General features: G+C 43.6%; 1 protein-coding gene and 1 non-coding gene across 2 annotated transcripts; both read right to left on the reverse strand.

Moving 5' to 3' along the window:
- Positions 1 to 74: 74 nt before the first annotated feature.
- ddb1 (DNA damage-binding protein 1) lies at positions 75 to 27,739 on the reverse strand. The gene is given in 26 exon segments (NM_001165380.1): positions 75 to 594; positions 844 to 967; positions 2,132 to 2,234; positions 3,205 to 3,374; positions 4,006 to 4,115; positions 4,539 to 4,709; positions 5,333 to 5,427; positions 5,917 to 6,081; positions 6,268 to 6,391; positions 6,892 to 7,003; positions 7,202 to 7,297; positions 7,599 to 7,806; positions 8,622 to 8,729; positions 9,599 to 9,759; positions 11,713 to 11,891; positions 13,058 to 13,166; positions 17,192 to 17,267; positions 20,115 to 20,334; positions 20,663 to 20,746; positions 24,339 to 24,497; positions 24,684 to 24,781; positions 25,023 to 25,137; positions 25,461 to 25,682; positions 25,843 to 25,959; positions 26,463 to 26,611; positions 27,617 to 27,739. Coding segments are annotated over 26 exon segments (3,420 nt in total). The 5' UTR covers positions 27,678 to 27,739; the 3' UTR covers positions 75 to 510.
- LOC123730863 (small nucleolar RNA SNORA5) lies at positions 4,890 to 5,025 on the reverse strand. The gene has a single exon (XR_006762314.1). It is a non-coding gene; the product is annotated as a small nucleolar RNA SNORA5 (small nucleolar RNA).
- Positions 27,740 to 27,883: the final 144 nt, after the last annotated feature.

The raw sequence follows: 27,883 nt of genomic DNA on the forward strand, positions 1-27,883 counted from the left end.
ACTGAATATCATCACTCAGTGGAAAGATGAATGGTGCACCATTCATGAAACACAAAGACCCGAACGCAGAGGTACACAGTACTAAAGCAACCTTTATTTGGAGAAATGGCAGACAAAACAGCTAATGTATCATTTTCCACCCATTCCTTCCTTCTCTTTTACTCATGTTCTCTCCAGACTTCAATCATTCCTACTTTAGTGGATCCCTGTCAAATCCACAAGTCATCTCTCCCCGTCCTTGCACTGCAGTGATCTGGCCACCCCCCCCCCTCCTCCCCCTCTTCCATAACTTATGGCTTTCTGACCAGTCCCTTTGTTCGTCATCTTCGTTATGGTTGACAGGCCATTTTGTTTATCCAAGCACCTGTGAAGTATTGATGTGGCCCGTCTGGGATCAGATTTTTAAAAAAAACTGTGTCAACTCATTTGAAGTCTGGAGGACGGTCATGCAAACACCTTTTAATTTATTTATAAGTATTTACAGAGCCCTAGCCCCCCCCGGTTCCCCCTCTAGTGGATCCTTGTCAGCTCCTCCACAATCTTTATGACCTCGTCCACGGTGGCCTCGCGCTTCATGCCGCTGCCGTCGTCAATCTGAAACGCAGAAGGGGGTGTTACGTCAGCTCACTGTTCCAGCAGTTTGGATTGGCCCGCACAGCTATGGGACACATGTAGCTGAGTGGTACCTTTATTAAGTGTCACTGCAGTCCAAAAAGTGCGAGCGAGCGAGCTAGTGGGTGTATGAGAGAGCGAGTGAATGAGTGTGTGTGTGTGTGTGTGTGTGTGTGTGTGTGTGAGAGCATGAATGCGTGTGCTTCAGAGAGCGTGCATGTGCGTTGGTACCTGTAGCGTGCTGACCACTTCCTGCATCTTGGCGCGGCCCAGGTCCAGGAAGCTCTCGATGAGGTCCCCGTCGATGAAGCCCGTGGCCTGCTCAGTCTTACGCTCTGTATGGAAGGACCTCCAGGTGCCACCAAGTCAAGGAAGACAAATAACACACACACACACACACACACACACATACCCCTACAGCAAAGCCACTCCTCTTACAGGGAACTCTGTCCTTTTGAGGAATAAAATATGAGCACATGCACTGCTATTGAGATCAGATGAGTTCAGGGTGGTATGGCCACAAGCTTCTTTTTTTTTTACCCCATTTTCTCTCCCCGAATTACTATCTTTGGCTCGTCGCTGCAACTCCCCAATGGGCTCGGAAGAGGAGAATGTTGAGTCATGCGTCCTCCAAAACATGACCTGCGCCACTTATCACACTGCTCGCTTAAACCGTAAGTCAGCTGCACCAATGGGTTGGAAGAAACACCGTTCGACTGATGACCGAAGTCCGCTTGCATGTGCCGGCCCTGCCACAAGGAGGCACTGGAGCGCGACGAGCCATGGAAAGCCCCCCGGCCAAACACCCCCCCTACCACGGACATCTCTGACCCAATTGCGCCAATGTCTCCCGGCTGTGACACATCCTGGGATCGAACCTTTTGACCACTGCGCCACTCAGGACTGCCTGGTATTGTGATGCAATAATTTCCATGGTAATGTAGATTCTTTTTATGTTAACTGATGTGGTTCATGCAATTGGAACGCATTTTTTGTAATGTCAGTTGAATCAGCAAATCACAGCACATACTGATGGGTACACTTCCTGCTTTGCGCCTCGCAATGGACCCAAATCCACCCATTATGCCATCATTGACTTGTATTGGGAGACCCGTTCTATTTTTATGGCAGCACATGCAGTCAGGAGTGGAGGAGGTTATTACAGTGACTGCGGTCATTTGGCTGGCCAATTACCGCTATCCAAAATCCCATGACCGTCACAACCATATTGATTATTCCCTGTGACTCCCCCTGTAATCAACCACCGTCCCATCTTATATGGGTGACAGGCAGTCGTGTCACATACACACGACTACATGTCAACTTCAGGTCGTCGCTTCATTCACACGACATGGTAAAACACGGCGCCTTGTCATTCATTCATATCCGGGCTAGGCATGTTATGACAATCATTACCATTCTTACAGCCACATCAAAGTTTTGCCACCAGTGATGCTCACCAGTTCTGAAAAAGGCACTTTCAATGTGATCCCCCCCCCAAACCAAAAGGAAAGGATATAAGCTGTGCTCGATCTTGCCCACGCTCTTGATGACCTTGTTGAGTCGGTTCTGCAGGTCCAGCAGCAGGCTGTACCAGCCCTCGGATAGAGAGGTCACAAGACCTGGAGACATAAGACAGATGGCTTGTCATTTATGGGAGAAAATAAAAAGGAGAACCGAAATGGATGAGGTATGCAGAGCCATATGCTCGCCACTCATACCTAGTGAAGGAGAAAAGATGAAAGCTGAGAGGGAATTTGAGTGTGGGTTGTCTGACTGAGGGAAAGTGAAACAATTTTCTCTCTCCAATTTGTGCCTACCGAACATGATGTCCACAAACACAAATGTTGTGCAGCTTTTTGCAGGGGACTAATACATTTTCACTTCTTTAGAAGAGCCTGTATATATTTTTGCTTCATTTCTCATTAGAAGTCAACCGGAAATGACCAGAGGTGCTTACTCAGAGAAAGGGCTTTCGTAACCAGGAAAAGCTTTCAGCAGAATTGTGAAGGTGCCTCGGTGAAATGATAGTCATTGCAGAATTCACTGAACACTCAAAGCATCATTCCCCATTCTTTATTAACACAGCTATGAAAGAAATGGAGAAAGGAACGTGACTTGGATTTTGGACAGTCACTTGGAAATGACTTTCATCCCCTCTCCACTGCTCCCCACCTCATCCTTAAAATGGGTGCTTATGTAGTTGAGGAAAATCTGTAGAGCAGACTGCTACACTAACATTACATAGCCTAAAAAAAAAAAGACACGAGGGCATTCAGGACCTTGAAACCAGCATCAGTACTGGTTCACTAGGCACCAGAAAAACAACATTTTGAAACCCAAATGCTGCTACAGAAACATGTCCAACAAGAACACAGATCTCTCTCTTGCGGTCACAAAATGTTTTGTGCTACTGCATGCTCTACGACCCTGGTGTGTATTCATTACCGCAAACAAACCATAGAAAAACATTTTGCAACAGAAAAAAAACAAGCGTTTCTTATATGACAAATTCAGGTTAGGCCCTCCCTGTTTCGTCTCATTTGGTTTCTAGTGAATACACCCATGGAGTGTGGCAGTGGGGGCCATTACCGATCATGCCGTTGACGGTGCCAAAGAGCACGGAGCCCTGCGTGGGGGTGGAGCTCTCGCCCAGGTTCTGCAGCACCAGTGACCCATGGGAGAAGACATTGACAAACTCCCCCAGGTGGAACACGCCCACCTCCTGAAGGTGTTGTCGCTCCTCGTCTGTAGTGGCCGCGCTGCCAAGGGAGAGAGGGAGGGAGAGAGCTCAACTTCTATGTTTGGTCCAAATTATTTCATGTTTTGGCAATGTGTACCCATTTATTTCGTTCTAAAAAAGCTACATTTCAGAGATGGCACAAAATGTTTATTTTTGATTCTAATCATTGTACTCATTTATTTATACATTTCTGCTTTGGCAATGTGTACCCATTTGCTGCATACCAATAAAGTATCATTGAATTTATTATAATTGAGAGAAAGTGGCAGGGATAAAGCGAACGATACAGAGGCAGGCAGAAAAAGACAAATGGGAAAAGCAATAGATGTAGATGACAGGTAATGAGTAAGAAAAAAACAAGCGCGTGAGGGAAGAGTTAGTAAGAAATAAGAAAGGTACAGTGATAGAACGCAAATTTGATGACTGAAAACAAAAGAGAGAAACGGTGGCATCAACAAACATCTGAGAGAAAGATGAAGGTCAATGGAATTCAGTGATCATGGATGATTAAGTACACGGCTTATGGAGGACATATCTAGGCCGGGCTCCATCTCATTTAGTCCTTCGGCGATTCTATGCATACTATTTATTTGCCTCCTCCTTCCTTCCGAGGTGAGATGATTCTAGAAAGAGGTCAGATTCCACCTCACCTGTCTTTTTGACAAACAAAGAGGTTGAAGGCATTCTCCGCCCCCAGGAAGTTGTCATCGTCCAGGATCTCCACAGCACTCATCCAGTTGGGATTGAAGTCACGGGCGATCTGAGAAGAGTGACAGGGGGAAAGCAGGCGTATCACCAGCGGCTCAATTCCATTCAATAAACTTTATTAAGCCGAGAGGTGCAATTATTGATCAAACAATGGTTCCAACTCATCACTCAAGTTTTTATTCATTGCAAGTGTATGGTGTTGAATCCTCCTCGATATAGCCCATGAGAAATGAGTGCGACAAAATAAAAGCATTCAAATCTATATTTTGGAGAATGCTGTATTTCAAGTGGGAAACCTGTATAGGAACAAAACCAAAACAAATAGTCATTTAGACCTTATAAAGTCTGTACCCAGTCTGTGTTCCAATTCTACACCCTCCTCGAAGTGTGGCACTGAGCACATCCCCCATCCTCTTAGGGAAAAAGGGTGGAGAATTGGAACACTGGCAGGGCCTCTCTTAGTATCATTCCTTACCTCCTCAAAGTTGCCCTCCATGGGTTTATAGGCCAGCAGCAGTACAGACCTCATCAGGTCTCCCACCAAGATGAAGTCTCCTTTGGTCTTTAGGTAGAGAGCCATGATGTTGTTGTAGTGGTTACACTCTGTCCTCAGCTCCTTCTCAGCGGTCCACTCGTACAGACGCACCTGGGGCGGGCGCACATTGATGATGCGTTGATATTGACATTCACAATTGTTGAGGAGCTTTGGAGTAACAAGGACTCGAAAGCACCAATCACGCAATTACAAGAAATAACCCAGTCAACGTTCCTTCCGATTCCAACGTTCCATTTGAAAGAATACTACTGGATAAACATAAATCAACTAAATTCTCTGTAGTTCAAGTTTACTCCCAACACTCATTCCGTATGGTTGAGAGTCCGATAACTACAGTTTCACTGTGGCAGCTGTTATGGCCAGTACGGTCCATTGTAGAGGAAGCACTGAATTTGACAAGGCAGCAACAAAGTTTTTTTTTTTTAAACCAATTTTAAAGTCAGGATTGAGAAATAAACTTAACCTGCGGAATGTCTCCTTTAATTTTCTTACTTTTTTTTTATGCCAAGTACCATGGGGCGAAAGTACCCGACTCACTTAAATCAAATATTCCCGTAGTGATGCATTAACGGCAATGAGAGACAAAGTGAAAGTTTTAATTTAAGTGGATGTAAAAATGTCCCTCCATGTGAGTATCTACAACTATAGCTTGTAAAATAGGAGCTGGCTTTAAAAAAAAATTAAAATATTTTCAAACCATCAAAAGTACTCACTGTGCTGTTGATGCTGGCCAGTAGTTTACCATTGAACTCCACCATGGAGTAGACGGCTCCCTTCACCTCCTTCTCTGCAACCGTCTGCAGCTTACCTGCACAGAAGAAGAGAAATAACACAGTCTGATGTTACAGTAGCCTTAAATCCAAACGGATATGTTTTGTTTAACCATTTGTTTCACTGTGAAAGAATGGTGAAACTGAGCTTAAACGGTTTGGATTCCAGGCAATTCTTTTAAACAAATGGTGAATTGCAGCACACCAGTTTGGTTTTCAGGCTAGTGTTATCGCTCTCTGATACAGTATTCACAGCATCTGTTCACTCGGAGTCATCAGTCTTCACGACGGAGATGATTATCGATAGGAAGGTGCCATCAGGCACTGTCAAGGGAGGAAGAGGCATGGAAAGGTGAGTGAGAAAGAGAGAAAAAGATGAGGGGAAGAAAGAGAGACTGTAGAAGAAAGTGTGAGAAAAAAACAGGAAGATACGAAAGAGGGGGGGGGGGGTGAAAAAACAACAGGAGAAGAATGATGGGAAAGAGTGAGCGAGAACAATGAGAATGGAAGAAAACGTTTGTCCTAACCGTCAGTGTAGTGGAAGACGATGATGCGGCCTTGCTTGGGCTCCGCCTCCTCTGGGTAGACCATCGCTGTGCCAACGATAAAGTAGACCGCGGGGTCCCTGCCCAGGCGGCAGGACACCATGCTGAGGGCGTACTCACTCTGGAGGAACTGGTGGGCGTGGAGCACTGTGAGGATGAACACGTGAAAATCACGGTATTGAGGACAAATCACCACAAAAAGGTGAGAATTCTGTGTACTCCTCAAGAGTACAATCACCAGCTTACCAATCACCAGTAGAATCACCAGTAACAGATCACATAATTCACTTTGAATATTCTCTTTAATCAAGACGGTTTTAAGGGGGAACTGACCTTCGAAGGTGTGTTGGTCGACCACCAGGAGGCTGTGCACCTCCACCTCCTCCCCGAAGGAGGTCTCGTGTGGGGAGGTGCTGCTGGGGAACAGCTTACTGGAGCTCACACTGCTAGACAGAGCCTGGGGAGAGGTAGGGAGAGGAGATATGAAAACCCAGACTATGAACCACCACAAGGCTAGGGGAAAAGTGTTGTAAATAATATTTTTTTCGCCCTTCTTATTTTTAGTCATTATGTGCAATAAACCTAGATTAAACTAAGTCATCTGGACACATTGTCAGCCAAGCGATGTGCATTACTAGCAATCAAGGCATTCCCCCCCCCAAAAAAACATAATTGCACTAAAAACTGCTAAATAAAATACAGTAACTCTGGATGCTGATGCTTTAGCTCATATAGAGCGAAGTTCACAGATATTTCTGGACTGTTCTTCCACAAAACACGCAGTTGCACTTAAGTCACGATGCATCATGAAAACCGTTGAATACGGGAAACAAGGCTCAGGGCCCATATTCAAAAGGTCTTGATCAGCACTCCTATTCTGAGAATATTTATGAATACGCGCACAGAATAGGAGATCTTGGCAGTGGTACAGTGAAATACCAGATGGTGTGCAGCTACCTGAGTGCTAGCGCTGGGGCGCACCGCTGCAGTCGTCCCGCTGGCGTCCTGCATCTCCACGCGGCTGGACAGCACCCCGAAACACTGAGACACTTCCTGGTAACAGATTCTCCTGAGAGAGGGAGGGAGCGAGAAGGGAGAATAAAGTGGAGAGATTGAAGGGGGGAGTGAGAGAGAGGAAAGAGTAAAAAGAAAACAAAGAAATGTAAATAAAGAAATGTGTTGCTCTTGATTTACCTGAGGGTAAATCCATTGGATAGATATACTTCTAATCTGTTGAACTATTTCGACTGGGGTTGTTCCCTCTTACCTGGGAGACTCGTAGAGGGGAACCGTGCGAATGTGGAGCTTCTGGATCTCGTCGATGGTCCCGATGGTGAGAGTGCTGTTGTTGGCCAGAGCCAGACTGTCAAAGACACAGAAACACAGGTTACAACCACACCCCAACAACACATAAGTTGCATATTATTTCTAGCTTTGGAATCATTCATGTTCTTTCTTTAGAGTCCTTGAACGAGAAAAATAACCACAACGGAATTCTTAGTCTCCTCTCCACCACTTGCACTGGTCTGAAAACAAAGGACAGGTGACAGGGGGAAAAAAAGGTTTCCGCTTAAACCTGTTGAATTCGTCTCACATCAGTCCAAATGGAGAAGACGTGCTAAGGATGCCACTTTGGACTATTGAGACGCGCGTGACTGACTAACCTGTCGGGGTAGCCCTCGGAGTTGAGCGGACACATGTAGTTGACCTCCTTGAGGTTGACATTGGAGAAGACCAGCTTGTGGTTGGAGGAGTAGATGACGGTGGGCCGGTCGGAGCAGGCAAACACGTTGGAGGTGGACAGGGAGCGGAAGGTCCTCAGCACCGTGGGCTGGGTGCCCAAAGTCACCTTCTTACGCTCGCTCAGCACGCCTGTTGGCAACACAACAGGGTCAATGCCAACAGTTTAACAATAAGTTTGCCAACCTGCCAGGATTAAGTGCACTTTCAATTCAGTCTATTCAGGAGATAAGCGGCAATTCCAATCCAAATCTTTTTCCATTTTCAATATACCCTGAGTGTCAATAACATTAGGAACACCTGCTCTTTCCATGACACACTGACCAGGTGAATCCCTTACTGATGTCAACTGTTAAATCCACTTCAATCAGCGTACACGAAGGGGATTGTGTATTAGTGCCATTCAGACGGTGAATGGGACCGACAGAATATTACAGTGCCTTTGAATGGGGTATGGTAGTAGGTGCCAACCACACTGGTTTGAGTGAGTCAAGAACAGAAACACTACCGGGTTTTTCACACTAAACAGTTTCCCGTGTGTATCAAGAATGGACATTCAGCCAACTTGACACAACTGTGGGAAGCATTGGAGTCAACATGGGCCAGCATCCCTGTGGAAAGCTTTCCATACCTTGTAGTCCCGACCAACTGAGGCTGTTCTAAGGGCATAAAGGGCTGCAACTCAATATTAGGAAGATGTTCCTCATGTTTTGTACACTCATTGTATTTCCAATGACGAGTTAGACATTTTCAATACATTTTGAGAATCCTGAAACAGAATCGAACTGCAGCCGTTGAGACAATGAACAGGCCTATTTGACATATCCTAACCTAATTTGTTCCATCAATAACTGGCATGATGGCGCAGTTAACTGTCTGGAATGTTTATTCAAATGTGACTCAATCAAAAAGGCAACAGGCAGTATGTGTTGCTCCAGCAGCCTGACCTGTAGTCAGATCCAGGCCGAAGTAGAAGAGCGCGCCGTCTCCCAGGGCACACAGCAGGTAGTAGCCGCCCTCGAACGTCGTCATCAGGATGGAGCGAGGGATAATTTCTGTACACACACACACAAACACGTCAAATGTGTGAAAAGCTTTGGAACAGGAGCAGAATCCCACTGTCAAAACAACTCTATGATTCATCTCCCGAGGGGCAATTAAGAAAAGTATTGACAGCTAGGTCACAACATCTTCCACATGGTTGTGCAACATCGCAAATGGATCTAGGATGTGTGGAACCAGCAATAGAGTGCTTCTGTCCCTTAGGATTCCCTCCCCTTTCATGGACAAGTTACACAGGCTTTGAATAGGAGGGGTTTATAAACACATCCAAAAATGATAACAGGAGGACACAAAGAGAATGTCCAATACAGAGAAAAAAGGGAATGTGTGCCGATTCTTTTTTGCAGCTCCCAATCATGATATTTTTAATAAAATGTTGATTTTACAGAAGCTTTATTAAAAGAACACGTTGGGAGCAACAAAACAGTGGGCGGACATTAGGGATGGGCATTTGAAAGTATGTCTATGTTCGAGTACACTGGAAAATAATTTAGCATACTCGGGTACTTGCATGTTAGCGTGAAATGGGGGCTGCGATAACAGTTGCTCCAATTACTATTTGTTTTAATACTCAACTAAAAACTAAACTAATATTTTCACTGACAGACTCCAAACAAACACCGTCAGTGCTTATATACAATTTACCTGCTAAATAGTTGCATTTATAAAAATGTTGTCGATTAATAGTCACCATATACAAAACCTTGAACCGAGTACTCGTGCCAATCCCCAGCAGAAATTAGCTTTTTCTCAAAGTTACACAGACTTACCTGGCTACACAAAGGCACAAATCAGTTGCTCCGTCTATCCATCCCACCTGCACTATCCCTTTAGTACACTTGAATCTCCATCCCCCTCTCACCTCCTCCGAGCATCTCCTTGTGCAGGGCGGTGAAGCAGGGCAGCTTGAGGACCCGTGCCGATATGTCCGTCCACAGGCCCACGGCGCAGAGGGGTGACTCTCCGCCCTCCCCCAGGGGCGTGATGTCTAGGCAGGCCACCTCATGCTCCATCTCCACCGTGCTGAGGGGGGACAGACAGAACGGCATGAGATTGGATAAATGTTTTAAATATAAAACATTTTTTCTTTTAAACACTAAAAACTATAGAACACATTTGATACATATGTATTTATTTTATTGTCCTAATATGAACACCTTAACAGACGCACACAAACAATGACTACACCTCGACGGGCATGCTCACACCCACATCCCTAGTGTCTGCGTTATTGTTTGCCACAGCGCCTTAAATTGTCCCAATTTGTTTTTCCTCGGTCGCCCCATGGCATTTCAATAAGAAATCATTGGACTTTCCCAATGTGTTAATGATGACGGATTGATTGACTTACACGTTTTTAGTATAGGTTTTTTTTCAAGATGAGTGATGAAGAGAATCCTCCAACCCATTGGGTATGTCACAACACCCCCATATGGGATTGGATTTATGAAGTGCATTTAAAAGGTGCTCAAAGCACTTAACGTTGTGCAGCCAAGATTTACTTAATTGATATTCGTTTTGCCCCAGTGGGTGTGTGTGTGTTGGTACAGCCCACTCTCAAAAAGGCAAAGCTTTTGCTACAGCTCAGCATCAGTCACTTAAACAGTGTTTACTGAACCAGACCACATTAGTAGAGCGTTCCTTAGAGAGCAGTGTAAGACAAGCTCAGGCATGGTGATGGCCTGTAGAGCTGACTCCAACTGGGTTCTAAGTGGTGCGTTTGTGTACATACAGTGCATTCGGAAAGTATTCAGACCCCTTCACTTTTTCCACATTATGCTACATTACAACCTTATTCTAAAATGCATCAAATGGTTTGTTTCCCCTCAATCTACAAATAATACCCTATAATGACAAAGCAAAAACAGGTTTTTAGAAATGTTGGCAAATTTATAATAAAAAAAAAACTGAAATATCACATTTAGATAAGTATTCAGACCCTTTACTCAGTACTTTGTTGAAGCACCTTTGGCAGGGATTACAGTCTCGAGTCTTCTTGGGTATGACGCCACAAGCTTGGCACACCTGTATTTGGGGAGTTTCTCCCATTCTTCTCTGCAGATCCTCTCAAGCCCTGTCAAGTTGGGTGAGGAGTGTCGCTGCACAGCTATTTCCAGGTTTCCCCAGAGATGTTCAATCTGGTTCAAGTCTGGGCTTTGGCAAGGCCACTCAAGGACATTGAGACTTGTCCCGAAGCACCTCCTGCGTTGTCTTGTCTGTGTACTTAGGATCGTTGTCCTGTTGGAAGGTGAACCTTCGCCCCAGTCTGAGGTCCTGAGCACTCTAGAGCAGGTTTTAACCAAGGATCTCTGTACTTTGCTCCGTTCATCTTTCCCCTCGATCATGACTAGTCTCCCAGTCCCTGCTGCTGAAAAACATCCCCACAGCATGATGCTGCCATGTGTGAATGTTCCTGAGTGGCCAAGTTACAGTTGACTTAAATCCACTTGAAAATCTATGGCAAGACCTGAACATTTTTGTCTAGCAACGATCAACAACCAATCTGACAGAGCTTGAATAATTTAGACAATATTAAAATGGGTAGATGTTGCTCAATCCAGGCATGCAAAGCTCTTAGAGACTTACCCAGACAAACTCACAGCTGTAATCATTGCCAAAGGTGCTTCTACAAACTATCAACTCTGGGGTGTGAATTACTTTTACTTACTTATAGCTCATTTTCAAAAAAATTATACGAAAATGTTTTCACTGTCATTATGGGGTATTGTGTGTAGATCAATTTACACACAATTATCCCATAAATTGTATCCATTTTAAATTCAGGCTGTAACAACATGTGGAATAAGTCAAGTGGTATGAATACTTTCTGAAGGAACTGTGTTCGTCATTTCTTCTGTTGATTGAATTTTTATTCATACTTAAAGCTACAATTCAGTTGGCCTGGGGCTCATCAAGTCTCAGGTGGTGTTTAACAACACTGTAAATAAAGTTGAACTGGATTTGAGTTGTGTGTACCTGATCTGTTTGAGTTCCCCAGAGAGGATCTGGAGATAGTAGAGGGCTCGGCCCACGGCCAGCACCACCTGTGAGGAGTTACATGCGGCCACGCTGATGTTCCGGCCCTGCGGCTCCTTCCACTCAGACACCAGGGCCTTGCTGTCCTGCATTACCAGACGCACACCGCCCGACGTGATCTGAATCACACACACACACACACACATATTGGCACCTTAGCACGATTCACTATTTGAAAACTTTGTGTTCGCATGTGTATTTGTTTGATTTACAACTGCACATAAAAATAAAAATGAATTTGGTTTAAGGCAAGTGATTCTTGTTTACGTGCAATTTATCTCACCTGTGGTAAGTGTCAGGTGCCCACCGGGTAAAAACAGCCATTAAAATCAGTTTTGCAGAGAAGGAAAACATATTCTGCTCCATTGAAAAAGTGCATTGGCACCCTTGTATGCATGTGCATGTATGTGTGTGGCACAGGTGTGTGTGTGCGTGTGTGTGGCAGACGCACATGATGGAGCAGTGACTGTCTGATGAGGAACAGGCTGTCTTACCGTAGTGAGCTAGTTTATTGTCCTACATCACGGCCTGGACAGAAGCAGTCTACAGTCTTCAGAACTGGATTACAATCGCTTTATTTGCCTCAAAATAATAGATCAATAACTTTTTTGTCACATCTCTCATAAAGCTGTGATTGAGAATAGTAGAGGCTGTAGATTTTCATTCTTGTCATTTTTGAAAGCCCCTAACTTTAGGACAACACCATTTTTACAGCCAGCATGGATCCCCAAATCCAGATGTGCAAAGCTGATAGACATACCCAAGATGACTTAAAGCTTTAAATCGCCGCCAAAGGTGCTTCTACGAAGTTATGACTCAGGAGGCTGAATACTTACAGAAATATCTAATTTACATATTTAATTTTCAATAAATTTGCCCCAAAAATGTAAGATATGTTTTCACTGTCGTTATAGGGTATTGTCTGTGGCTGGTTGAAAAAAACAATTTTTGATTCAGGCTGTAAGAACAAAATGTGGAATAAGTCAAGGGGTATACATATTTTCTGAAGGCACTGTGTATGTATTGGGATTCAATACTGCGATTGTACTGCGATTCGATGTTCCAAACATATTGCTCACCATATGTCTGCCGCAGAGGGATAAGAGAGCCATGAGAAACATTTTAATGTCATGGAAATAAATTAGTTTTGGTGCAGGTGCAGCCAATTAGTGCAAAAATATTGCGATAGTCAAAACTACACCATATATCGTCAAAAATAATATCCCAATATGTAACTACAGATTTTTTTCCCTCATCACTAGTGTGTGCGCGCGTTTGTGCATACCTGGATGAGCTGCTGGTGGGCAACGTTGCCACAGTAGAAGGTCTGCAGGTTGTCCACAAAGCCAGGCAGCTCAGTCTCCTCCACCTCCTCCCCGCTTAGCATCAGCACCCTGAGGACATACACAAACACGGAACGACTTGTATACTGAACAACAATATAAACTCAACATGTAAAAAGTGTTGGTACCATGTTTCATGAGGTGAAATAAAAGATCCCAGAAATGTTTAATATGCACAAAAAGCTTATTTCTCCCAAATGTGCACAAATTTATAACGTTCACCAGAGCTATAACCAGATCATTTCTCTACCGTAAGCCGCCTCCGCAATTTTAAGAGAAGGTCCAACCGGCCTCACAACGGCAGACTACGTGTAACGACACCAGCGCAGGACCTGCACATCTGGCTTCTTCACCTGCGGGATAGTCTGAGACGAGCCACCCGGACAGCTAATGAAACTGTGGGTTTGCGCAACCGAACAATTTCTGCACAAACTGTCAGAAACCGTCTTAGGGAAGCTGATGTGCGTGTTTGTCGTCCTCATCAGGATCTTGACCTGACCGCAGTTCGGTGTCGTAACAGACTTCAGTGGGCAATGCTCACCTTCGATGGCCACTGGCTTGCTGTGGACGTGTGCTCTTCACGGATGAATCCCGGTTTCAAGTGTACCGGGCAGATAGCGTGTATGGCGACATGTGGGCAAGCGGTTTGCTGATGTCAACTTTGTGAACAGAGTGCCCCATGGTGGCGGTGGGGTTATGATATGGACATGCATAAGCTACGGACAATGAACACAATTGCATTTTATCGTTGGCAATTTGAATGCAGAGATACCTTGACAAGATCCCGAAGCCCATTGTCATGCCATTCCAGGGCTTGACATAAAAATGTGTCGTCACTTGTCCTTTGGACAAGTAGGACATATTTTTTTACTTGTTGAAAAGCTGAAGTCACTTATCCCAACAACAAAAAAAGGTCCGGAACACCATCGGCCAAAAGGGTGACTGAAATAAGTGACGTACATAGGAGGGATCTGAAATAATTTTATGCGCTGGCCCATAGACAATGTTATCCTTCCCTAGCAGTAATCCAAAATAACATACAAAAAAGGTACAACAAAAAAAGTGACTGCTACGCATTTGGCTGGCATGCTACAGGAGGGATGAGAGGAATCATGACATTGATCAAATATATTTAGTGGACTCAAATCTTTTCGAATAGCTTATTCCACTCTGGGGGAGCTGTGGCACGAAAGAGATGTGTATTAGCTTAGGCCTGTCTGTGCCGAAGCTCACAGATGGCGCGAGTGACAGTCAAAGTGCATCGCTGGCTGTGCGGTCTTGTGCCGAGTTGCAAATCATCGTGGGCTGCAGAGCAACTCTGCTGTCCTCGACTTGATAATTATAAACGTATTCCCATTTTCCCCCTTATCCTTCTCTTATTAGGCCTAAGCTACTATACGTGTTGTAGTAGGTTGCACATTGCTAGAATAATACAGAAACGGGCATCGGCCAACTACCCATTTCCTTCATTAGCATTCCTCAGCTGTAGCCTAAGTTCTTTTGATTCCTCATTTGATTTCTCCATCTTGGTATTGTTTGCTCAATGTCACTTCTTGTGGCCTAAAATATGTCATTCAAAATAAATCTGTGAATGATAATAGCATAGACTCCAACTTTGATAATTATTCCCATTTTAAAAGCTGCAAACTTTAGGACATTAAACACTTCATTAGAAAAGCTTAGAAAATACTCATAAAAGCATTAAGACAAATTAAAGTTATGTTTTTTCAGTTAGTAAGATAAGGCTTTTGGTCGTTTGGTTCGCAATGGCAAGGAAGGATGCATCAACTGTAAGGTTTGGTCAAATTTCATTTGATTTTTATATCTTGCTTTTGTTTCTTCTCTCATTATTACCTTAGGCCTCCCATGTTTTTGGGTTATTCAAAAACAACTTAACTTTGAGATTGAATCTAACAGAGTCCTAGGCTTTCCTTGTTTGATCATGAAATTGAGCATCCATTAAACTGAAAGATTGGCTTAATAGGCCAAGTCAAATATATATTATTCTCTTGCTTTGTGTAAATATAACAATTGAAATGGGATATAGCAAATAGGAATATAGGTAATTTACTCAGAATGTCAACCAATCTGCCTGATCCAATTCTGATCGGAGTAATTGTTTGATGTTGTGGTTTTTCAACTTGTCCATTTGGAAATCTACATTCTGGTTGTCAGACTATTTTACTTACCCCGGACAAGCAGACAAAACTTAATGTCGAGCCCTGCATTCAACCACCGCCATCATCTCATGTTACAGCATGGTAATGTACGGCCCCATGTCGCAAGGATCTGTACACAATTCCAGGAAGCTGAAAATGGCCTGCACACTTACCAGACATGTCACCCATTGAACTTGTTTGGGATGATCTGTATTGACGTGTATGACAGCATGTTCCAGTTCCCGCCAATATCCAGCAACTTCGCACAGCCATTGAGTGGGATAACATTCCACAGGCCACTATCAACAGCCTGATCAACTCTATGCAAATGAGATGTGTTGCACTGCATGAGGCAAATGGTGGTCACACCAGATACTGAGAAATGTTTTGATCCACGTTGCTACTCTTTTTTTAAAAGGCATCTGTGACCAACAGATGCATATCTGTATTCCCAGTCATGTGAAATCCATAGATTAGGGCCTAATGAATTCATTTCGATTGACTGATTAACTTACATGAACTGTAACCCAGTACAATCTTAGAACTTGTTGCATGTTGCATTTTTGTTCAGTGAAAATAGGCAACTTACATGGTAAAAAAGGCTGGCCCTCCCGAATGTTTGACATGCCTAAAAGCCAATCAGATTGACTTTCCCAACCAATAAGGATGCTTGGACGCAATGCAGGGCACTGCCCTCGACACCTCAAGTTAGCAAGTGTTTACATTCTGTTGCAAGAAGAAGGAAGTGCTGAGCAACTGTTCACATGCCGTTTCCTAACTAAGTGTTGTGTGCACCCATTGCAATAAGTGTAGTATCATTGTTATTGCCACAAGTGTGTTTGAGTGCGTCTAGCATACTCAATATTGTATTAGCATTGTTTATATTATTGCAGCTATAGCATGCATACATGTTTATATTTGCAATATGTATAGCCTTGTGTTAATTGTGTAGTAGCTAGTACCATTCTACAGATTCTAGAAGTTCCCAGAATGTTACAGCTCTTTCTGTGCACCAGCACAGGCACAGTAGCCCTAAATTAATATCTCAGCCAGGCCAGCTATAAAGCTCCATGGCCTTAGGCCTTGTACATCTATCTCTCTGGCCATGTATGTTCTTTAATGATGTCTAGATGCTATACTATTGGAATCATTCATATGTTTATATTATGCCACAGTTTGCTCATCTGCTTATTGTTATATTACATATGTACATTTATCTTAGTATATTATAATGATTGTATTGTTTCCCCTTTTCTCTGGCCATGTATGTTCTTTAATGATGTCTAGATGCTATACTATTGGAATCCTTCATGTGTTTATATTATGCCACAGTTTGCTCATCTGCTTATTGTTATATTACATATGTACATTTATCTTAGTATATTATATTGATTGTATTGTTTCCCCTTTTAGAACCACACAAAAAATATAAACAACTTTAAAATGGAATCATCTATGCCTATGTTTGCGTGTTGTGGTGACCAAGTGTTGCGTATGGGCCTCAACATGTTCTGACCAGACAGCACTATATTGGGCAGAGCTTAGTGAATCAGTTTAAGTGTAATAGCAGGTGAGGGAGATCCAGCTGGCCATTTTTTCATGGTCTTAGTTTTCGCTGGATTTAGTGACCAACAGTTTTTTCATGCATTTGATCATTTCAACCTTTGTGAACTTGTCTCGTTACAATTGGTGTAAAAATCTATCCATGTCAACAATATCTGACTCTAAAATTAAATAAAATGTTTTGTTTCATCTGTCTATTCTCCCTTTTGTTATAATAGGTGTCAAATCAATAACTCGTCAAACAAACAAGATACTGTGGCATTAGGCAAGGCTTCCCTGGACTGAACAGGGAGTGATTGCATTGTGGTCAACACGTGCAGAACCTTTCTATAAGGCCACCACTGGTTGTCTCACCTTGTCTGGCCCACGAAAGACAGGACCAGCATATCGTCTGTCTCCCTCCCAGCCTCTGAGCGAAGGGGCCACAAACCTGGGAGGAGAACAAAAAATATGGAGGAAAATAAACAGTGTTCAACAGAACTAGAAAACAAGCAGCATTATTAGCTAGGTGGTGTTTCATTAGGACAAACAACAGAAAATGTTTCAAATTGTTTCGCAACAGAAAACAAGAATGAGCTTATTTGGACTACTATTGGATTAAGTCCAGGTAGTCCCTCCCGGTTTTAGTATGTTTTCTTCCATTTCGGTGCCTACTGAACAAGACCCTGAACTAGAAAGGAGTCAACGCTGTAACTTGATTGATCCGTGCCCACAGTCCTGGTGGGCCACGGCAGTTTCTCAAGGTTTTCGTTCTCTATCTGGGCCTCATTGATTGGCCAAGTAAACAATTTGCTTCTCATCAGCGTGTTCATGAGTATGTGGACGATGCCTGGGACAATAAACGATTAAAAAAAAAAACGACAATCAAAAACTAGAAAACAGAAATAATTAGACAGATGCAAATAATATGGAGAAAATCCCACTGAAGCCCCATTTCCATTGGCACTTTGAAGTCAACCCAGGTTGGGCTGGCCTTGGTGGGTTAGCTCAAATTGCATTTCCACTGCCTTCAGAAATGATGTCATGTTGCTAGGCAGCCAATATGTGACTGCAGTTGGCATCGCTAATATTGCTAGCTAGCAAGATGTTGAAGAATTTAATTCACCCTCACCATCTTGTAACTAACACGATCTCATACACCTGCCAGTGCCAGCCAGAGCCATGTATTTAGCTTGCTGAAGTTAGCTAGGTAGCTAAACAGGCTAGCCTCTTAGAATGTAGATTTCCACCTAATAGACATACCCAAAAGTAACTGTTATTCATGTGTAATTACAGGATTCTGACAAGCCAAAACATGGTATATTTGGACAGAGGACATCTGGGATAGCATGAGGAAATTATCAGAAGGAGTTACAAGCACACACAAAACACATGTTTTTGTTTGAAAGTAATATTTCATTGACAAGCTGTAAGAGAATTATTGATGCAGAGCTGGAAACACAGATGGCTTCCATAACATGTGAACAAAAATCAGGAAAAAAATGGGATTGATAGACCTAACAACTAGAAATGGGCAGATGTTTTAGTAAGTGGTGTCTGGTGTGGTCACGAGACGGTTTCCAAGTGTCCCTAAACCTCTCCAAGTGGCATACATCTGTAAATTAGATAATTCCAGTGCTATTACATATTTGCAATTCCTAAAATGGTATTTGTTCAATATATATATATAAAAAAAATATATATATATATATATTTTTTTTTACCATATCAACCTCACCCAAACAGTGTGGTGGTGTTATGGGGTATCCAGGGTACATTCAAGAGTCCTTTCAATCTCTCCAAAGTGTCCGAATGTGGTAATTGCACTGTTTTTGCACACTGGATGTGCCTAAAAGTTATTGTTCACTATAAAAACAAACTTTCCACAACACCATCCTCTCTCAAACATTGTGGTGGTGAAGGGGGGGGACATACAGGGAATATCCAAGGGTTTATCATATTTTTAAGCGCAAAGACAGTCACTCGGGGGACATTCAATGCTGTCAGTTTTTCATTTGGAAGAGTCAGCTTTTTAAACCAACATGGCTCAGTTTAACACACCTACTCCTGACTATATTATAATTATTCAATGTGACGATATCGTTTTTTTGAACATCAGATAACATTGGCAATAGGCTAGATTTGTTCCTACCAACCTAGGGATTAACGTAGCTATAGCGCAAACACAGACCAAATTGAAGCTTACATTGTAAGATGATTGCGGTTTGGTGAAAACGTTGTTAAAAAATAAAAAGTGTGACTCTCGGGGCTGGTGATCAATAACAGACGGTCACGTGCAGACAAATAATACATCCTCATGATCTGTGGAGTCACAGCTTTCGGTGTGAATCAACGCATTCCGTGTTAATTTTGTTTATGCTTCACAACGCTAACCGGAACGTAGGTAGCAGCCATCTTGAAATCAGGTCATCGGCTCGGTCTGCCCTTATACATTCGTATGCCCATATATGGTAGTAAATCACACCAAATATTTTACGAAACAGATCAATAGCCAAGATACTCAGCTTTCCGCAGACACCCTGCCTTTGCAGATAGGGGCTACCGTTCTCATACCAGACTGAATTGAATAAAAATATATAATATGGGGACGTTACTTTTAAGAGGCTAGCTAGCTAGGTTAATTCCTACCTTGCTTGCCATGGCATTGGCTATTAGCTAGCTAACCAAGCAAACCAGACAGGTTTGATATGATGTAGCTAACGAGCATTCAATATGACCTGGTCAGCAAAAATTCCTGCTAGCTCACGTTAGCTAGTTAGTTTCAACTGATTTGCAAGCAAATGGGTTAGCTAGCTAGCATTCTAGGGCTGAGTGTTCTTATAAAAGTTTGTGTAGTACAAAAATGTATGAAGGATCCAGCTATTGTGGTAACTCGTGTCATGTCTGACTACTGCAGTACTGCTTGTCCATGGGCAAGCTAACAGCAACAAGCCCAGACAAGCTAGCTAAATGTGTCAGCATCCAGCAGTGATCAGCTTGGTGATTGTATAGTAATGGTGTCACCATCCTGGATTCTAATTGAGCTGGCACCAGTTGTAAAACTGGGCTGCGCTGGCCTGGGTTTCCCTCCACCCAGCTCGAATTTGAGAATTTCATTCAAGCCAGCTTGAATTTAGCTCTAGTGTAGCAGAGGTAGAGAGACTACCATATATTGCTTATACCAATCCAACTCCTTCAGATCTGTCTAGGGGGATAAGGGCTAGGGGTCGATTGGGTATTGGTCCAGAGAGAGCAGCATCCTCCTCTTTTCCGAGGGCCCAGAAGCCATCCTACTGACCTTTGATCCCTGGCAGGTCGATGCTGGCGTGCTCGTGGATCCCAATGCCATTCCGGATTATCCTGAGGGAGCCCTCCTTAAATGCTCCAGAACAGGTGACCAGCTGGCCCTGTCCCTGTCTCTCCAGGTCCACTACACACATGTCCACGATGGGCCCCAGGTTGGTGAAGGTCTCCATCACCGCCACGTACGACCCCGAGTCGTTACTGTCCACATTGAGCTGGAAAGGGGGGGGACAACTCTAGATAAACAACAAGTGGACTATTGATGTCCACCGCCCAGCACAGAAAAAATTGTGGGGCATGCTTATCCTTTCTTAAACTGTTCAATTTCAAAGCTGGTTTGATCTGTACATTTCAATTACTGAGTGATGGCCATCATCCCCTTGGTTGTCTACAAGTGCTATAAAACTCTACCATACTCAAAAAGCACCTTGTAAAACCAGTTTTCTAGAATTGTTTTCTTCTCATTTGTCTTTGTTAAAAATCAACACTTTTCCAGGGGTTACATTCATCGAGGTGTTTTCTATGTGACCGGTCCAACCTTACCTTGACCAACTGGGAGTCGCCCAGTCTGGAACCAACAAACACCACACCGTTGTCTAGGTAGGTCAAGCACTCTGCAATGGACGTCTGCAAGGGAGGGAGGGTCACACACAGACATTACTCTTCAGTAGAGTTGTAAAGGGATGTTTTGTTAACTAGTAAATAGTAGCCTACAGCAAAGTGTGTTTAAATCATTTCTAACTTCATTTCTGCTAGTTAGTTTTTGCTACCATATGGGTTTTAGCTTGCTTGAGCCTGCTAACTGAGGAGTGTTAATTCACCTATTTCCACACGTTTAATTTTAAAACATTTATCTTACAAAGGAGTTGTTTCATCTAACTGCTTAACTAAACTCAGCAAAAAAAGAAACGTCCTCACTGTCAACTGCTTTTATTTTCAACAAACTTAACAGGCCTACAAGCCCTCAGTCCAGCCTCTCTCAGCCTATTGCGGACAGTCTGAGTACTGATGGAGGGATTGTGCGTTCCTGGTGTAACTCGGTCAGTTGTTGTTGCCATCCTGTACCTGTCCCGCAGGTGTGATGTTCGGATGTACCGATCCTGTGCAGGTGTTGTTACACGTGGTCTGCCACTGCAAGGACCATCAGCTGTCCGTCCTGTCTCCCTGTAGCGCCGTCTTAGGCGTCTCACAGTACAGACATTGCAATTTTTTCCCTGGACACATCTGCAGTCCTCATGCCTCCTTGCAGCATGCCTAAGGCACGTTCACGCAGATGAGCAGGGACCCTGGGCATCTTTCTTTTGGTGTTTTTCCAGAGTCAGCAGGAAGGCCTCTTTAGTGTACTAAGTTTTAATGACTGACCTTAATTGCCTGCCGTCTGTAAGCTGTTAGTGTCTTAACGACCATTCCAAAGGTGCCTGTCCATTAATTGTTTATGGTTCATTGAACAAGCATGGGAAACAGTGTTTAAACCCTTTACAATGAAGCTCTTTAGTTGTTTGGATTTTTTCGAATTATCTTCGAAAGACAGGGTCCTGAAAAAGGGATGTTTCTTTTTTTGCTGAGTTTATTCATCTTTACATGGAATTGTATTTGTTGCTTTTTTAAACTCATTTTTTTCAAACCTTTACAGGAAAATGCCACGGGCACTATCTGATGTGTGGAGACATTTCACTGCAGCTAATGTAGAAGGAAAAGCTGTGTACATTTGCAAATACTGTGCCAAATCATATGTGAAGAACGCAACAAATATGCAGAATCATCTGGCCAAGTGCGTAAAGTTCCCTCAGTGCTCACAACAAGCAACCTCTGACAAAAGTCCTTCCACTTCTATTCGAGTTAAAAATGATGAACCAGACACCTTATCGATAGCAACAGCTCACGGTCCTCCTGGAATCAGAAGTTTTTTTTACTCAATGGAGGAACGTAGTCAGAGAAATGCTGATGAATGTGTTGCTCGTGCTGTGTATGCAACTGGTTCACCTCTGATGCTCGCAGGCAATGTGTATTGGAAGAGATTTCTGAATGTTCTTCGCCCAGCATACACCCCTCCAACCAGACATGCTTTATGTACTCATTTGCTGGATGCAGAGTTCAACAGAGTTCAAGTGAAGGTCAAGCAAATCATCATCTCTGATGGGTGGTCAAATGTTCGTGGGCAAGGAATAATTAACTACATCATCTCCACCCCTCAACCAGTATTCTTCAAGAGCAGACAAGGGACAACAGATACACCGGTCTCTACATTGCAGGTAAGCTGACGGCAGTCATCAATGACCTTGGACCACAGAAGGTATTTGCACTGGTGACAGACAAAACTGCGAACATGAAGGCTGCTTGGTCTAAAGTGGAGGAGTCTTATCCTCACATCACACCCATTGGCTCTGCTACTCATGCATTGAATCTGCTCCTCAAGGACATCATGGCACTGAAAACAATGGATACACTCTACAAGAGAGCCAAGGAAATGGTTAGGTATGTGAAGGGTCATCAAGTTATAGCAGCAATCTACGTCACCAAGCAAAGTGAGAAGAATAAGAGCAGCACATTGAAGCTGCCCAGCAACACCTGTTGGGGTGGTGGTGTCATGTTTGACAGTCTCCTGGAAGGGAAGGAGTCGCTCCAAGAAATTGCCATATCACAGTCTGCCGATATGGCTAGCCCCATCAAGAGGATCCTCCTGGATGGTGTATTTTGGGAGAGAGTGGTAAGCAGCCCGAAACTCCTGAAACCTATAGCAGTAGCCATTGCACGGATTGAGGGAGACAATGCCATCCTGTCTGATGACAAGACTCTGCTTGCAGATGTAAGAGAAGAAATCTGTACTGCCCTGCCCACTTCACTGTTGCTACAAGCAGAGGAAACTGCAGTTCTGAAATACATCAAAAAGCGTGAAGACTTCGGTCTGAAGGCCATACATGCCACAGTGGACATGTTGGATTCCAAATATGCTGGCAAGAGCATCCTGTCTGGTGCAGAGATCAACAAGGCCTATGTTGTCATCACTACCGTATCTCGCCACCTTGGCCTGGATGAGGGCAAGGTTCTTGGCAGTCTGGCAAAGTACACTTCCAAGCAAGGGCTTTGGGATGGAGATGCAATATGGCAGTCGTGCCAACATATCTCATCAGCCACCTGGTGGAAGGGACTTTGTGGATCTGAGGCTCTTTCCCCTGTTGCCTCCATCATCCTCCAAATCCCACCAACATCAGCCGCATCAGAGCGCAACTTGTCCTTGTTTGGGAACACACACACACCAAAGCACGCAACACGCTGATAAAATACAAGTGTTGAAAAATTGGTAGCCAGTCGGGCAAATTTGAGGCTTTTGGAGCCTGACAACGAGCCATCTTGAGGCCTCAGGGTCTGTTTAAGAGGAGGACATTGAGGCAGTCCAGGGAGAAGACATGGAAGCCTGAGAGGAAGACAACCAAAGATTTAGTTTCTAGACTATCATTTTACAGATGCATGTTGAAAACGTTTTTGGGAGATGCGATGGGTCATTGGGGATCATTCAATATTCCCTTTCTTTTGTTGTTCAGTGAAATCATCCCATGTGAAAAGTAAACTCATTTAACTAAAAGTTAAATTCGTAACTAAATGGTTTTGTTTATATTGGAAGGATTTAATCATTTGCAATTATGTCTACTTATGATAAGGTAAAAGGTTTATGTCTCCATATGATATGGTAAATATATCCAAAGCAAAAAACAACTACACTTAAATGGTAATAATTTGTTTATATTTCTGTTAATTCACATATATTCCCATGGAAAGTTTCCACCTCTGAATATTCCCCAAAATGTGCAACCGTACTCTTCAGCCCATCTCATATTATCAACTTACAAAAAGGGCCTGGTGTACACTCACATATTTTTTTTTTTTTTACAATACACACTGAAGGATAATTCTGCCATTGAAACGTAGTTGTGTAATGTGAATGTCAAATAGGAAAGAAGCAGAGAAAAGGGAAAGAGAGAGTTCAAAAGAGGAATAATTGAAAGCAAGATATGAGACTGAGCCAGATAAAGAGATCATAGGGAGACAGAAAAAGCAAGAGAGGCATCAGAGAGAGCGAGAGAGAAGGCTTTCTATGGAGAGAAGAACAAAAGACAGAAGTTGAGATGAAATGAGACCACACAAAAGAGAAAACCAGAAACACAGTGAGAGGGAGACAGATCACAAGAAAAGAGGGAGACAGTAGGCCTACAACACATACCTCTCCGAGCAGCTCGACGCGGAGGTCCTTGAGCACCACGGCCCCGTCCATCAGCTCCTCCTTCTCTAGCAGCAGCATAAACAGGCGGCCCTCCATGTCCCCCAGCAGGTAGCGTGAGCCGTTGGGGTCCACGCGGTTGTGACATACGATGGTGCTTTGCTGTTTGGGGGGGGGGGGGGGCAGAGGTGGTGTATGAGGGGAGTGTGTCTCTGTTCTATGTAAAGAGTGCTTTGAGCATCTGGAGAAGTGCAGCACTCTATATCCAATTCATCACTGCTATCAAGCTGCATGATGCTGGAAAAGAGTTGAAAGCCTCTGCATTGTGTTGATTTAGGTTGATCTTACCTTGATGGTGGGAGGCGCAATGGCCAAGTATTTATCCCCGTTGTGGTAGGTGATGGATTCTTGTCCAATGATTATAGCGCCTCCAAATGGTTCTGGGACTGAAATAGACAAATACATAAACCACCACGTAAATCAACCAACAAGGGAATCACCTTCAAATACGCTATAAGAAGAAAAAGTAGAAGAGGACCCTTGGGTGCTGCAGTTCCAGTGGAAATTATCTTTAAACACTAATCTAAGTTAGAGTTTTGAACATCAGAATAAAGTAAATCTCATGAGGATTGGACCAGGGCCCCGACGATCATTGTCTAACCCTGCCTGGACATTCTCTCTCCTCACCTGGGATGACCATAGAAGCCTCAGCCTCCACATTCTCCTGTTTCCACGGCCCCTTGTTGAACTCCTTCTCCCTCAGCGACACCTCGTAGGTCTTCACATGTCGTCCCTGAGGGTCCTACAGCACATAAACACAGAGAAACAAATCAGACTGACACACTCGCAGATATTCACGCAACATTTCTGTTAACTAAAGCACACATTTCCCCCTTTCACCGGACATGCACTACTGTCTCAAATACACATCCCCTCTGTATCCCCAATATTCTTTCAAACAGCATCATATTCCTACTCTTGCATTTTCTCAATTTCTCCCCAACCACTCCCTCAAAACAAACCCATATAAATGCATAGACACAACCACTCCAACATCGTACCCCTTTCATCCACCACTTCCTGCCGGTCACTCCCCCACCCTATTCTATCTCCTCCCCTCCCTACCTGATAGATGAAGCAGACTGTGGGCGCCTGACAGCCGTAAAGGAAGTGGACGTCGATGACCTGCAGCTCCTCCAGGCGGATGTTGAAGGCCTTGAGTTCTCGGTTCTCCCGGTCCAACGGGATCACCTTGAATAGGCCGTCGTACAGCCGCAGGCCGATCATGCGGCACTCAGGGTCTACAATGCCGATGATGCCCGTCTCCGAGGGACGCCCGATGCGGTCCTATGCAAAAATAAATAAGTTGGTCAAGTAAGAGGAGTTTCACGGCATCCTATTGTTTCAGTGTGCAGAGTATTCCTGTTGTAGTTTTGCAGAACATATACCTTGATCTCCATCAATAGCTCAAAGACACTGGCTAAGTGCATATTTATTTTTATCCTACCTGCACGTTGCCGTGGGCGCGGGTGATGATGTCGATGCTCTCCCCGTTCTGTTTGTACTCCAGGATGCAAGCATTGTATTTGGCCGTGAGAATGAACAGCAGATCCTTGCTTTCGCCCTGCAGTCAAAACAGGCAAAAGGTTCCCCTCCATTGAAAACATACGTCCACGTTCAGCATCGGCAGATGTTTACAACTTGTATGGCAGTTACAGAAAGAAACCTGGATCTTGTTAAGAGGGGCACATCGTAACCTTTTGCAACATGAAACATAGTTCTGTGTTCTTATTGGGATCCCGAGTGGTGCAGCGGTCTAAGACACTGCATCTCGGTGCTTGAGGCGTCACTGGTTAAAATCCAGGCTGTATCACAACCGGCCGTGATTGGGAGTCCCATAGGGTGGCGCACAATTGGCCCAGCGTCGTCTGGGTTTGGCCGGTGTAGACTGTCATTGCAAATAAGAATTTGTTCTTAACTGACTTGCCTAGTTAAAGGTTAAATAAAATAAAGGAATAAAAGTTCAGGCAGTACCTCCTTGTTTCAAAATGTTCTCTCTACTGAAAGTGACCCAGCTTTGAAATGACTAACATGCACACACAAACATACAGGTAGTCGTAGACTCACCTTTGGCCTGAAGAGCTCCATGACAGCAATCTTGCCGTACATGCCCACCTCTTTGACGGGCCGGAGCCCTTCCGCTGTGACCACATAGATCTCCAGGCGTGTGTTTTTTGCTATAAGCAGATTCAGGTCCTCGGCAGAAGTAAAGTGGCCTGGGGAAGAGAGGATGGGCTAGTCAGTCGGACTAACTTTTTCTAATAGCTAAATTAGTAGTTATTGGAGTGCCTTCCAGCTTTCTGTATGACAAGCAGCTTAGATTTTTTTTATTTAACTATGCAAGATTTTCTTTCTTTCCCAATCTCCTTCCTGTATATTGAAAATGCTAATTTCTGGAGTTCAAGTATTTGTTTTTCTATCTACTATCAATACAACTGGCATACTTCTCTAGCTAAGCAGATCATTTTTACTCACAAAATATGCACTAAGGTGACAACACTGCATAGACAGTGTGATTTTAAAATTAATAATATGGTATTTGTTAGTCAGTGTCAGAATGCCTTAAATTAAGTTATTTTAACCTAAAAAAATACATTGAATAGTTTGCTAGCTATCGCCATCATATTGGCAATCAAAGAAATGCAGGCAGATAAAGGCTAAGTAAATGTCCCTACATTCGTAACTATGCAGACTGTCCATGACTAACGTTATACATTTGCCAATTTATTATTTAGGTGGACATATTGACTGGCACTGCAGTGGCCTGCCTGCTACCTGCGTAATTTAGCAACACTGAAGCTTCAAACCTGTCTGAGATTCTTGGCCAACTGATAACCAGGAAGGTAATAGTAATCCACTTGACTGACATTAACTAGCAAACAAATTGCCATCAGACAGCTGAAGATAGCTAGCATTAGCTTCAAAATATCCTGGCTGCGCAGGAGCACACACTGGCTCGTGCCATTTTGTGTTCACTTGATTGACAATTGATAGCTAGTTATATGATATCTGTCGAGCGGAACCACACGTCCCATACTGTGCATGGTTAATCAAAATTGAACAAAGCCTTTATCAATGGACTTGATCAACTTGCTGGCGAAACAATATCAAGGGGCCTGCAGGTGCCTGTAGCTTGGCTTCTCGCGCGGGAGCTTAGCATGCTAGTGGATGAGGTCGCTACGACATGTTGGTGCGCGAGCTAACAAGAATAACATAATTACCGGTGATGCAGGCATTGACTGCCGTCGGTTTCTGCGCTGTTACCACGTAATTATAAGACATGGCGTTCAAAGACAGAATAAGAACACCAGCGAAATCGTATCAGTTCTTCTCAAGTGTTGAAACCATGGATATAAATAATAAAAAAAAAAAAACAAGCGGAAGTGGATTGCTAAAAACTCTAGATATATTTACTTTCACAGCGCCCCATGTGGCTAGGAAGTCGATTTGTCGTTGTTGGTGCATGTAATTTTATAATATGGTGCATT

Source organism: Salmo salar, chromosome 26 (assembly GCF_965601325.2).
Source record: "Salmo salar chromosome 26, fSalSal1, whole genome shotgun sequence".
NCBI lineage: Eukaryota > Metazoa > Chordata > Actinopteri > Salmoniformes > Salmonidae > Salmo > Salmo salar.